A 13,058-nucleotide genomic window follows, 5' to 3' on the forward strand; every position below is an offset into this window, starting at 1 on the left:
GAAAGGCCCAAGAGGGAAGAATAACTAGTTTCCTGTCAGCAAGAAGAGTCTGTAGTTGCCACATGTCTTTGGGTTTTCCTTCCCAAACCTCCACAGGTAGAGAAGAATTAGAGAGAAGAGGGTACTTTGTCACCTGGGCCACCCTAGAAGCAGCCCCAATGTGGTTTATGTTCCTGAGCTCCCTGACAAAATACCACAATACTTCCCTGTCCTCAGACCCAGGCCAGCCGTAACTCCCTGAACCCCACTGGTAGTGGGGCTAGAGAATTCGAGGCTAGAGTGAGACCAGGTGCGACATCTGGAGGCTCATCAGCCAGAAGGATCTGCACAGAAACAGGGTCCCAGCCCCACGACACCCAGACCCAGAGCTGACTGCGCAGCAACCTCACTCACCATCATCAGACTCGCTGTCAGAGTCCTGGGAGATCAGTTCATTCTTCCTCTCTAGAGCCTGCTCTAGAGCCGCCTGTAACTTCCTAGGTAACAGCGTGTCCTCATCATCCATCTGCAGGAGAAGGAAAACACACAGTGACAATCACAGCTGACATGACTGAGCACTTACTATGTGCCAGGCCCTGGCGAAGAACTTGAATATACAATTTCACCGAATTATCCTAATAACCCTGATATTTATCAACCTCATTTTAAAATAAGAAGCTGAGGCACAGAGAGAAGTTAAGAAACTTGTCCAAGGTCACACAGATAAAAAGTGGTGGGGCGTGTGGCATTCACTGACCAGGACAAGCTAGGGGTTCCTACCCCAGCACCCTGATGAAGTCTCCCCAATTCCTCCATCTTCAGCGCCAGGTGAGAAGCACATCTGGCTCAGGATGGGGAGACTGTGGCCCAGCCTGTGTCTCAGGTATGAGGTTAGGCTGTCGTTCCTGTCTCTACATGCTGGTTCAGTGTCGTACCTTGATGTCTTGTACCTAGGAGTCACAGCTCTGTCAGTGGTGTGTAACAGACTGTACATTCTCCGAGGGGACGGCACTGGGCCGTGCTCCTTTGTGGAGAGCCAGGAGAATTTCTGTGACTAACAAAGGCTTTTTGAAGTTGACAGCAATGATTGCAAACCTTTATATTCCATGGCCTTCTATGCATCATGTGTAGTCTCCTAGAAGTATTCCGAGGCAGGTGCTATCGACATGCCTGGTGTAGAGATGAGAACTCTGGCTCACAGAAGTGCACGGATCTGTGTAAGATCGTGTGGCTCAAAGGTGGCAGAGCTCACACGTCAAGTCTGTAGACTTCCAGGCCATGTCCCTTGCGCTCCCACACTGCCTTCCAGAAACTGGTGATGCCAACCGGAAAGGCACGTCCTGCTTGAGGACTAGACGTCTCAGATCAGCTTCTCCCCACCTGTGTCTATCCGTGAATATGGAACCCAGGGAGCTCAGCCAATAGGCTGTGAGGGTTGAGCAGTGTATGTGACCGTGTTGGGTACTCTGGAGTCTGCGTGGAATAAGCACCCACCCGAGAGCAGGCCACGTTCTGCGGTGTCCCACTCTTACCTGTCGGATGAATCGGTCAGATCCCAGATTCACCATCAGTGCCTGAGAAAGAGTCATTGGTAGCAGTGATTCAGGGTGCGAATCCCTGCAATGCCCTCCCCAGGCGTCCAGACCCCCAGATTCCCAGGGTCAGATGAAGGGAATAACTCTAGCTGGGGACAGTGCTCCCAGGGAGAAAGGTTAAGAGCTGGGTAGAGAGACCCAGAGGTCACAAGTGAGAAGATCCAGTGCCTTTCTTCCCTCCGCCCCCCCTCCCCCCCCTTTCTTCCTGGGGGTTTCTGTTCCTTCCATCCCTTCCTTCCTCCACCCGTTCCACCCAGCAGGTTCCCCAGGTGGCCCACCTCCTCCACTGGCAGCTCCTTCAGTTTGGGGAGGGAGCTGGAGAGCAGGCCAACCAGGAAGGGGGTGGGACAGCAGACGATGTCAATCATGGAGGCCGGGAGGACAGGAATGAAGGTGTGCTGCCAGGAGAAGGGGTAGAGCAAGGCCACCACCGCGTGGGAGCAGCTGGACAGGGTACTAGAGACAAACAGAGGCGAAGTACCTGAGCCCCGGTCCAGCCCCTTCAGGGAAGGGGAGTTAGAACTGACTGGGGGCTCAGGACATCCTTTTATGTTAAGCCTCCCAATGCAACAAAAATGCTAGTGGGGCTCAGGCCTGGGTCTGACCCTACAGATGGTGAAGTCGCCACATTCCCACCGCTCAGGGCCCCGAGGACGCTGGTACTACCCTCTGTGGTGACACTACCTAGAAACAGCCAGGAAGGTGTCGCCACATTCCCACCACTCAGGGCCCCAAGGACGCTGGTACTACCCTCTGTGGTGACACTACCTAGAAACAGCCAGGAAGGTATGTAGCAATACTTGAACACACAAAGGACTCACACACACACCCAAAGGGCCACCCAGAGGCAAAGGCAGGCCTGACTCGGGCGGGAGCATCAGCTCAGGGAGTACACAGGTAAAATGTGTAAGAGTTGCTCACACATCCAGCGTGTAAGAGCTGGAGGGCCTTACAGAGGTCATCTTATCAATTCTACATTTTACAGCTGGGGCCACCGACAGCCGGGGTCAGTCTGGTCATAAGTGGAGACCTGGGACACAATCACATTTCCTGTCTCTCAGTCCGGCATTATTTCTATTCTCTGTCCTCTACCCATTCCTGCCTCCCCACTGAAGACCACTGACAGGTGAGGGGCTGGCACCATTCTTACCACGCAGAAAAAGGTGCCCACTCCCACCTTTCCTTTCAGGCACCCCAAAATAACCACAGGTCTCAGTGGGGTTATTCCTCTTTTGATCCAAAGAGGAGTCCAGGCCTCTAAACCCAGGAACACAACAGGGCTGACTGTCCAAGCAGGATGACCACCGGGAGACGTAGGAAAACCCCTAGGGTGCTAGCTAGAAGGTACAGAAGTGAGTGCACACTCCCCATGTATGTTGAGGGCTGGGGAAGGGCTCCAGTAAACACAGGGGACACACCGGGCCTGAACTATCCATCTGTCAGGAGGAGAGTCAAAGACCCTCCCTTAGGGACCATATTACAGATGATGAGACAGAGGCCCACAGTCAAGTTCATTTTCAAGCTTGACTTTCCTAGGCTGTCCGTCCACATCTATTGGTCCCATCTATTAGCCAGAAAGCCCTGGTCTCTACTTGATCAGCTCTAGTAGGGACTCTCACCCTTTCATGACTAATGCCCCACCAGTCAGAGAATATGGGTCTAATCCATGACAGAAACAAACCCCCTCCCTCTTCTAGAAGGATCTCTGGATGTTCATAAGTGTTTTGTCTGCCAGTGCCTTGATTGGCTGCCCTGCACCCCCATGGACACCTGAAATACTGCTGGGCCTTGAAGGAGAGACACAGGTATCCTGGCCCCCAACAACCCTTCCTCCGGGACAGCAGCTTCCCATACCCCAAGGAGAGCCATCTGAAAAAGATCTGGAAAAGCGCTCTCTCAGGGCCAAGGGACACACTAATCTCCACTGTCCCCTCCCTTGGGCCTGAGAGGCAGACGGCTTTGTACACCCCCTAGGTCTGACCTGCAGAGCCTGTGTGTGCGCACGTGCATACACACATAGCCACATTCACACACTCCCACATACAGATGTCAGAGCGAGGCCAGAGGGACAAAGGACTTACGGAAAACCTAAAACGTGAGCAATGAAATATGAACTGGCTGCACTTCCTGAGCCCTGAGCCCAGTCCAGGCCTGTGTGCCGTCCCTGGGCTGCCTACCCTGCCTGTCTCCAGTCAGAGGCAGACCCCAGATGGGAGGACATCTTCTCTAAGATCCAAGACTGGCAGAACTTGAATGCCAAGCCAGGCCAAGAACAGGGCCCTGGGGCATTTTCTCCCAGAATGGCCCTGGAATGTGCTCAGAGGCAGCTGTAGCCACGGGGAACAATAGCAGTATTCACGGCCCTATTGGAGCTGGGCTGAGGGTAGGGGAGAGGCTCTGCCCCAAGTGAGGGAATGGAACCTTCAGGAAAAGCAATCTCAGGGTCCTGGCTCTGTTAGGGGCACCAAGGTCTGGCCAGCCCAGAGCCTCACAGCTGGGTAGCGGGGGTTTGCTGGAGGACAATGAACATGGATGGCAGAGTGGCGGCAGGGCAGGCAGGGGTCGTGTGGAGCTGCCGGACCTGGCTAGTGCTAGCTGTGGCCCCACGAAGTACACAGAACTGTGGGATACAGAAACACCAGGCTGTGACAGGAAGTGAGGCGACGTTTCCATTTCTAAACCTGACATTTTCTAAAAAGTCAGCTTCGGTTTTTCCTCTTCCTTCTCCTAGGCTGAGGGTAGACCTCGGCTCTTGCCCTATGAGGGAGTCCATTTATCCTGTTCCCCTCAAGACCCCTCATACATACTGACAGAAATACCCTAGGGATCCTGAGTTTATCGGGGGACAAACCAGAAGATTTTTCTTTTCTGCCCCTCATATCAGCACGTGGCATATGTATGGTATGGCACACAGCAAGTAGCTTAATAAATATCTACATGACTGAATTAATTCTACCACATTAGGGAAACTCTGCTTCCTGTGGATTGACAAAAAGAAATAGGCAATGTGTTGCCCAGATCTCTTCCTCTTCCTGCCTGTCCCACCTCCCATATATACACTTTGCTATAGTCTAAATGTTTGTGTGCCCCCAAATTTATATGTTGAAATCCTAACCCCCAAACATGATGGTATTAGGAGGTGGAACTTTGGAAGGTGCTTAGGTCATGAAAGGAACCCTCATAAATGGGGTTAGTGTTCTTACAAAAGAGACCCTCCAGGCCCGAGCCCCTTCCACACGTGAGCACACAGTGAGAAGGAGCTGGCTATGGACCAGGAGGCAGGCCCTCAGCAGAATGCGACCATGCTGGCACCTTCATCTTGGACTTCCAGCCTTCAGAACTGTGAGAAATACATTTCTGTTGTTTGTAAGTGACCCAGTCTATAGTATTTTGTTAGCAGCCCAAAGAGACTAAGACACTCTGTTTTGTTAAAAACGTTGGCTGCCTAGAAGAGCTTGGCTTCTTCCAGTGACCTTATGTCCAGTGACACTTCTGCCACCCCTCCAATGGCCACAACCAGATCTTGGCATCTGGAACTCCTCTACCTCTAATATGCCGATACGTTGGAATGAGATTTGTGATCTACCCAGTTCTTTTCTTATTCCTCCTAAACCAGCCTCCCGGCCTCATTGGCACCTCGTTCCCAGACATCTTGTTCCCTTTCCTAGTTTGACTGGCCAACCTTCCTGCACTCGCCTCCCCAGCACCCCCAATGCCTCACCTCATCCACAAATTCCCAAGTGCCTGGCCCTGAGTCCCTCCAATCAATCGCCTTCTCCAGGTGACGCCTCACCTGGCCCCCTCAGTGGATGGCTCGGTGCTCCCTGTACTACCTCCGGACAGTGCCCTGGCCCTCTGCTCATGGTGGCTCTTCCTAAGGTTCATCATTCTCCTCACTCAACAGCCCACAGAGACGGCCTTGCCTCTCCTTCCAGAGGAAATGTGGCCATCAACCAGAAGTCTCCTTACTTTCTTATCTTTCTCTAAATATATTTGCATCTGCACAATATTGCCAAAGAAGTGTCCCTCGTCTTCCCTCTGGCCACATCGTCCATTGGGCTCTCAATCCTGCCAACTTGTGTGCTCCCAAGGGCTGCTCCCTCAACCATCCTCTCTTCCCGGGTTTGCTAACCTTTCCCTCTCCATTTGATCTTTATTTCAACACAGACACACACCAAGGGGCTGGCACATACTAGGGCTCATAAATACACGTTGGATGAATTAGCGGATATGCCTCCCTCCTCTTCTTCACCTTGCCCTATTGGGCCCTACCTGAGCTTATCTGCCACAAAAATGACCCGGCGCTCCAGCAGCAGTGAGGCAAAGATTCGGATCAACTGGCGCACACTGAGGCAGGTAAAAAGGCACTCAAAGTCCACGTGCTCCAGCCGGGAATCCATGGGCCGCCGCAGCTCTAACACCTGCAGGGGAGCGATGGGGAAAGTGGTTCAAGGTGGCCAGGTGGTGCCACTCCCAGGTCCTTCACAAAGTGACTGGAGGCTGGTTTCTCTTCCCACCCTCTCTTTTCCAGGGTCTCGAAACTACCCCACTATGCAATAAGACCCCATCTCTTCCTCCCCTCAGACCACAGCTCTGTTCCCCATCAGACACCCAACCTGAGGGCAGGAGGGCTAAGTCTGTGAATGTAGGGGAGGCTCCAAAAGGAAGGATCTGACGGGCCGTCCATCACGCTCTCAGGAAAGGGAAGAGGACAGCTGACTGCGCTTACAGATAAGAAGGATGAAGGAACAGCATAGCTTTATCTGTAGGTCCTCCCTGCCGTCTTACCCATCTCCCCAAGCAAACATCTCGGCCCCCGTGCTGACCAGAACCCACAACTGATGGCTGCTCCCTAGGCCTAAGGAAGCACAACATCTCTGTATCCCAGGACTCTATTCGCACCCATCTCTGGAAAGACAATGCTAGTGTCCTTGTTGCCATGTCCCCTCCCTTTCCGGCTACAAAGAGTTTCCTTCCACAGGCGATGTTTGTCCTGCCATCCTGGCCTCTATCTCTATCAGCCTCTCTAATCCCTGTGCCAGGGACAAGAAAGGGCTGGCTATTCCACAAAGTCGCCAGGAAGCTGGACTTTCTTTATCAGGGCCAGACCTAGCAATCCTTCCTCCAAAGGGTTTGCTAGGCCACTCCCAAGGTCAGTGCCATGGCGCAGAGTCACCTCCCTGGGTACAGTTATGAGGGTGGAGGGTAGCAGCTGACCCAGCAGCGCGAGCAGGAGGAACTGCTGATGCGCAGGCCACAGCAGAGCACTGTCCCTGGGGCTGCCCACTCTTGCCCTTGGTCCCTCAGCATATGATGCAGGCAGCACGGACGTGCAGAACTACAGCCCACTGGTATCAGCTCTCCTCAAGGGGCTTCCCCCCAACATCATCTCATTTGTTCCCCAAGGTCTAAGCAAGTGAGGTTCTAACTCCAGGCTCAGTATTCATATCTCTGGCCCCAGAGAAGCAGCAAAATGGGCACAAGTTGCCCTAACAATCGCTTTACACTCTGTCTCTCCCACCAGCTGGTGAACTCCCAAAGGCCCAGTGACTAGCACGGTGCTGGGTGCACCCCAAATGTTCAGTGAAGGTGGGCTAAGAGAATCCTCTATCACAGTTAGGCCAGAGGCCTTTGGACTCCTGCTGTCTTTCCCAGAAGTCATAGTGAAGTCCCCCCGTCCCCGCCTCCTGAGAGCCTGTGTGTGGCCCAAGGGGCCCCGCTCTGCAACACACAGCCCCACGAGTGAGAATTCAGCCAGGCGGCTCCCCATGATCTGGGCCTCTTTTCAATCATCCTGCCCTCAGGAGATCACAAAAAGACTGGTGTCGGGACAGAGAAAATGGATGAGAAAATGGATGATTAACATCTGCAGAGGCAGCTGACAGGGCTTTGAGGAAGGGTGCCAGCCCCATGTGGGGCAGGGAGGGGGCAGGGCAGCAGCTCAAAACACAAGGTGTTAACTTGGTTGCCCCACGAGAGAAGGAAGAAGTATCTTCCAGGGAAAAAGAAGCAAGGGACAGCAAGCAGTTAAGTCAGTGACGAGACATGAGGCTGAGGGGGCTGGGGCCACGACCTGAAGAACCCCAGGCTCGCTGTTGGGCTCTCAGGACAGAGTCTGCCGTCCCACCCCCAGACCACTCACGAAGACTGAAGTCCCTCCAAACAAGAGCGGGCAGAAAGAGGCTAAGAGAAAGGCCTGGAATGGTATTCGCCAATGCCAGCAAACCCAGTATTTCTCCCACTCTCCACAACAACTAATTGATTTCTTCTTCCCTCTCCTAGAACTCAACACCTACCTCTCACTCTCAGAGGATGATCTTGTTTTCTATTTTGAGAAAACCAAAGCCAGCACATGAGAATCCAAACTCTACAAGCCACGGCCCTACCCCGCCATTACATAAGGAAGTGCCCTTCTGGCCTAAAACCAAACAAAAGCTAGTCCCTGCCTGGCCCCTAGCACCAGTGCCTGCTCAGTGACAGCCTGAATACCCCTCCCTCCTGCTTCCTTCTTTAACCTCTTCCTGGAGGGCGATTCCCACCAGCAACCAAACAACCATCTTCAACAAACCCCCCTGGCTCCACATTTCCTTTCAACCACTGCCTCCTGCCTATGTCTCTCCACAGCTAAACCTCTTGAAAAGATGCCTAGACAGGCTGTTTCCACTTTCTTACCCCCACTCAGTTCTCAACTCACTCCACTGAAGCTTCTGGGGCCCTTGCCCCCCACTCTTCTGAAATCCACTCTTCTGAAGGCATCTTGCCATCCTCATCCTGACCTCTTGGCAGTATCTGGTCACTCCTTCCTTCTTGAGACGTTCCCCCCGCCCCTTGGCTTCCAAGCCCCCTCCTCTCCTGGTGTCCTCCTATCCTCTCACTCTTCGGGCCGCTACTCCTCTACTGCAGGGCCTCTACAGTTAGACAGAGTCCCTCGGACTGGAAGGACCGAGGCCAGGGCTCTGTCCTCTTCCCTCACTACACTCTGCTACTAAACACTTCCTCTCGGGTGTCTCCCAGGTAGAACACGTACAAAACCGAACTCTTCCTCTTCCTCCTTACAAACCTGCTCCTGCTTCGGGCATTCTATCAGCTACCGTGATGCTCAAGCCAAAAAGCAGGGAGTTAGTCTGAAAATCTCCCTAACACTTCTTCCTTATTGCTCCTCATTCTGAAATACATCTCAAGCCCATCTATCCCTCTTCATCTGTTCTCCCGCACCTTAATCCAGCCTCCTACCATCCCCTACCTGCAGGACTGCAACAGTAGCCTGGCTACTATGCCTATTTTCACTCTAATCCATCATCTACAGAACAGCCAGAGTGAAATTTTAAAAACCTATCTCAGATCTTATAACCCTGCTTTAGATTCAAAATCCTTATGTTGGCCTAGCAGGCACATCGTGATTTGGCCCTGCTGCCTCCCCACCCCGCTCACCTCGCTTCCTACCATTTTGGCCTGTTTCAGTTCTTTGACGAGTGTATGCATTTCCCCCAATTTTACCTTCGCATGTGCTGTTCCCCCTGCCTGGGATAATCTTCTCCCATCCACACCCTTCTCTTTCAGTCTCCTTCCTCCCACTTCATTTAGTTGACTCTACCCATCTTAGGTCCCTGGTAAAATGTCACCTCCTCAGAGGAGGCTTTCCCTGCCCCTGATCTAAAGCAGATCCCTGTCACACACCCTCACTCCCGTGCTTTCACTTGGCACTTAGCACTTTTAGGAACTCGCTATTTATACGTAGAAGGACTTCTTTCATATCAGTCTGTCCCACGAGACTGTGAACTCCACGAGGACAGAGCTGTGTCCCTCTGACTTTACGACTCGGCCCTAAGGTGTGACCCGATCCCTGACTATGAGCGCACGTACTCAGTACCTATCTGATAAACGAATAAAAGGAGGGCAGACGGTGTGCAGTTTAGTACAAACAAGTCAGGGAAGGCCCCCAGGAGTTGCAGAGAGTTGGGCAGAGAGAATGGCAGTTCCGTCATTCACTTTTTCAGCCCCTATCGGTTAGGTGTACAAGCATGGTGAGCAAGGAAGGGGCCGTGCTCTGCACCTCCCAGAGACCACAAACTTGGCCAGGCAGGCCTTGCTCCAATGCCAGTCCATAGTCTGCGAGAAGAGGCAGCAGAAAACCTACCTCATTGCCAGCCCCTGGCAGGAACGTCTTCACTTTGATGGTCTTCCCTGGAGCAGGGAAGGGCGACTCCATGAGACTTCTCATGAACGGATAGACCAACGCAGCGGAGATCCCACGCCGTCGCTCCACCTCATCTAGGACCTGTGCCCCCCGCCAGCAGCCCAGAGAGGAAGGGTGTCAGGGCGCTGCCCTTCCTTAACTCCTGGGCAGAGAAGAGGGCAGCCTGGCATCTGACCAGCCTGGCACAAAAGCTGGGAGCAGGAGGGCTATCTTGCCAGGAGCTTCACACCCTACTTTTCCCACTTCCCTTGGCACTCACTGACTGCTCTGCTTCCTAACCAGTCCTTGCCTCAGACCCCAAGAGCTGAGTAGCTGCCCAAAGCAAATACCACTTGAGAGTCAGGTCCCTGGGCACTGGGCTTCCCCAGGATGGTCTCTGTCCCCAGTAACTCTGGCTCTGCCCATGGCCCAGGCTGTGACATTAGCAGACACTGCTGGTGCAGGAGCTGGGGACATGCCAGCTGGTTAGATGAGGAGCCATGCTTGGGCATCAGGAGGGAGTCAGAGAGCTTGCTTACACTTGCTCTTGCATTCTCTCTTTCTCTCGTCCTCTCACTCACTCACACACACACAGGTGGTTTTCTCATCTCAGCTGGCTGCACATACTCACATGGGAGCTGTCAGCTGCGGGGAGGAGGAAGGCGGGAAGCCAGAGCCCTCTTACCTTGGAAAACAGGCCGAAGCAGCCAAGGCGGCTGATGACACAGTATACCTCTGGCAACCGAGGTCCTTTCCCACTTGGCTGGGCCGGGACGAGGAGGAGGAGGAAGGCAAAGACACAGAGAGAAGGCATAATTACTATATCGGGCTCCTTTGCCTTGGGACCTGAGGACTAGGGACTGCTCTTCTAGGAGAAGAAAGACTCCAAGACTCTTCGAAACCTCTACTCAACAAGGTCCCAAAGTAGGGGCTGCCACTCTTGGGGGGCAGGCTTCAGCCTCTGTGGGCCTTCCAGCCCAAGGTGCCAGACACTTGCAAAGCTCCACACAAGCTCCCCCCTGCCCCCAGGTGGACACTGATGGGGCTGGCAAAGGACAGAGCAGTTTAGCAGAGGCCATAGCACGATTTGTGGATTTATATCCCTAAGGCTGAGACTCCCAAGGACACAGTGGGAATGAGAGGGACTTGTGTACATTCTTAGCAACAAGCCATGTAGTCTTCTGCCCCCCATAGGGGGCATTCCGCAAAACAATCCTGTTCCCCGTTGCTCTTTTCTCCCTTCCTTGACCCACCCCCTTCTAGGAAGGGTCATTGAAAATAGATTAAGAAAAGCAAACTACTATTTATTGAATGTTTACCACATCTGAGTCCTGGGCTTGGTACTTTACAAAAAACTTATGAGACTGGCATTATTATCTTCATTTTATAGATGAGTATCCTGAGTTTAAAAATATTAAACCATTGCCCAAGGTCCTGTATCTCGAAGTCCTGGGACCAGGAGTCTGTTTTGGCCTCTGACATGCTGCTGTCTTACCTCTAAAGCATGCTGCTTTCTGATAAGACGAAAGAGACACAAAGACACAGGATAGAGGTATGCTACAGAGTAGAGGAGAACAAAGAGAAAAAGAGATTTAAAAGGTAGGCAGCTGGAGGAGATGTGCACCAAGAGCGCCCCACGCCAGCAGCCCCCAAATGCAGCCTGAGGTGAGTCCACAGGAGTCTACTTCTCTAGCCAGGGGCTGGCAGGGCTCTGTGGCTGCCTCTGGCTCAGAGGCCTGGAGTGCCTGGCAAGGTTTTGTGCGGTGGGAGGAGAGCAGCAGGTGCTGGCCCCTCATGCAGGCAGCTAAGCAAATGCAGATGGGACTATTTCAGTCTCCAAACCTGCTGGCCACACGTCACAGATCTAAAGAGAAGGCAGAATCTGTTTTTGTCCATATTAGGCCTGAAACTCACTCTTCAATCTTTCCCTCTCCCCCGCCTCCCCTAAAGCCCCAAGTGATTAAATCAAGTATGTGGGATTTGGGTTAGAATCATTGTGTCCAATCTGCAGGAATGCCGAGCTAGTGCCAGCCCCCTTGGCAGGGACCCAGCCCAGGCCCTCTCTGAGCACGCCAGGACAAACATGCTCTTCCCTGGGGGCGGCAGGCCCGTTGCAAAGGAGCAGCTCTGCTCCATCTCTGCTCCTGCAAAGGGAGCCTTCGGAATGCTCCCCTCCAGGCCCAGGTGAACCTGGGGCATGTCGGCCTCTGCCTGGCCCCCACTGCATCTGCACTGCTCCCCATTCCCTTAGTCTCACTCACTGGGCAATCTGGACCCATATATCACTTCTCCCCAGACCACCCTTTGGGGTGATCCAAGAGTACCAGACTTGGTGTTAAATGGACTTGGGAGTCAATCCTGGCCTGTCCCTCACTGGCTGTGTGACCTTGGGCAAATCATTCCACTCTGAGTCTCAGTTTCTTAATCTATAGAATGGACACAATGTTATCTCATAGGCTATTATGAGGATTAAAGAAAATGACATACTTAAAGCATCTAGCCTGGAACATAATAGGTCCTAAGTAATAATTTATTCCCTTTGCCTTCCCTTCTACATTGAAAGTCCTACCTCCTCTGCTTGACTCTCTCAAGTTCCTTGAGGGTAAGATTCATGTCTCATCTTTATGTGCCTTTAGCATGTTGTTGACCCTCAATAGGCGTATGACACGTGTTTCTGAATGAATGAATGCATGCATGGCCCCAAATCCTTCAAATGGGGTCCCTGCTATACATTACGCTTGTCAAGGAGCCCCCTCCCCTGCCCCTAAACTGGCATCTCCTGAGGTCTTCTCCCACTAAGGCCTAGGAACCCTGACACACACTCGACAGCCCAAGCCAGCAGCATCCCTAGTAAGCTCCAGGATGGAGTGCCACAGGACTCTCTCTACTGCTACCTTGATCTATTTCCCAGGAATAATGGGAAGGAGATGGGGAAGGACTGGCTAATATTTTCAAAACCTTCCCTTTCCCCTGAGTTCAAGGCGTCTCTCCCAGAATCCCATAGAAAGAGCTGCTCCGTTCCTGCTCAGTCTCCAGCCCTACCAGACCACAGACAGGACACCTCCCCACATCAGCCTGGCCAGGTACGGAGGTGAGGAAAGCTGTCCTCCACCTCCATCTGATGCACACACACAGTGCTGGGTGAGATGGTCCTGCAATCCAGGACTGGCAATCAGAGCTCAGAAACCTGAGGCAAATGAATGATAAGAAAAGTATAGGCGAGCTAAAAACATATGATGGCCCAGTAGAAGGCAATCCACTCTCTCCCCTTATTACAGATTATCTTAGATCCCAGGGCCCAGTCAGAG

The 13,058-nt window shown here is 52.8% G+C and overlaps 1 protein-coding gene across 9 annotated transcripts in view; it reads right to left on the minus strand.

The window, feature by feature from the left end:
• The window catches only part of DENND2B (DENN domain containing 2B), a 140,333-nt gene that overhangs the window by 2,889 nt on the left and 124,386 nt on the right, over positions 1 to 13,058 (minus strand). For 8 of the 9 annotated variants that reach the window (XM_074335958.2, XM_019728545.3, XM_019728554.3 and 5 more), the window contains 6 exons: positions 10,436 to 10,513; positions 9,712 to 9,852; positions 5,847 to 5,995; positions 1,853 to 2,030; positions 1,512 to 1,553; positions 394 to 505 (listed from right to left, as the gene is read on the minus strand). In XM_074335958.2, the coding sequence (XP_074192059.1) occupies positions 394 to 505; positions 1,512 to 1,553; positions 1,853 to 2,030; positions 5,847 to 5,995; positions 9,712 to 9,852; positions 10,436 to 10,513 (700 nt within the window). The remainder of the gene's footprint in view (positions 1 to 393; positions 506 to 1,511; positions 1,554 to 1,852; positions 2,031 to 5,846; positions 5,996 to 9,711; positions 9,853 to 10,435; positions 10,514 to 13,058) is intronic. The other variant, XR_012497503.2, reaches the window with a different exon arrangement.

This window comes from Rhinolophus sinicus, chromosome 14 (genome assembly GCF_057876585.1).
Source record: "Rhinolophus sinicus isolate RSI-liver-muscle chromosome 14, RSI-T2T, whole genome shotgun sequence".
In the NCBI taxonomy this organism is placed as follows: domain Eukaryota; kingdom Metazoa; phylum Chordata; class Mammalia; order Chiroptera; family Rhinolophidae; genus Rhinolophus; species Rhinolophus sinicus.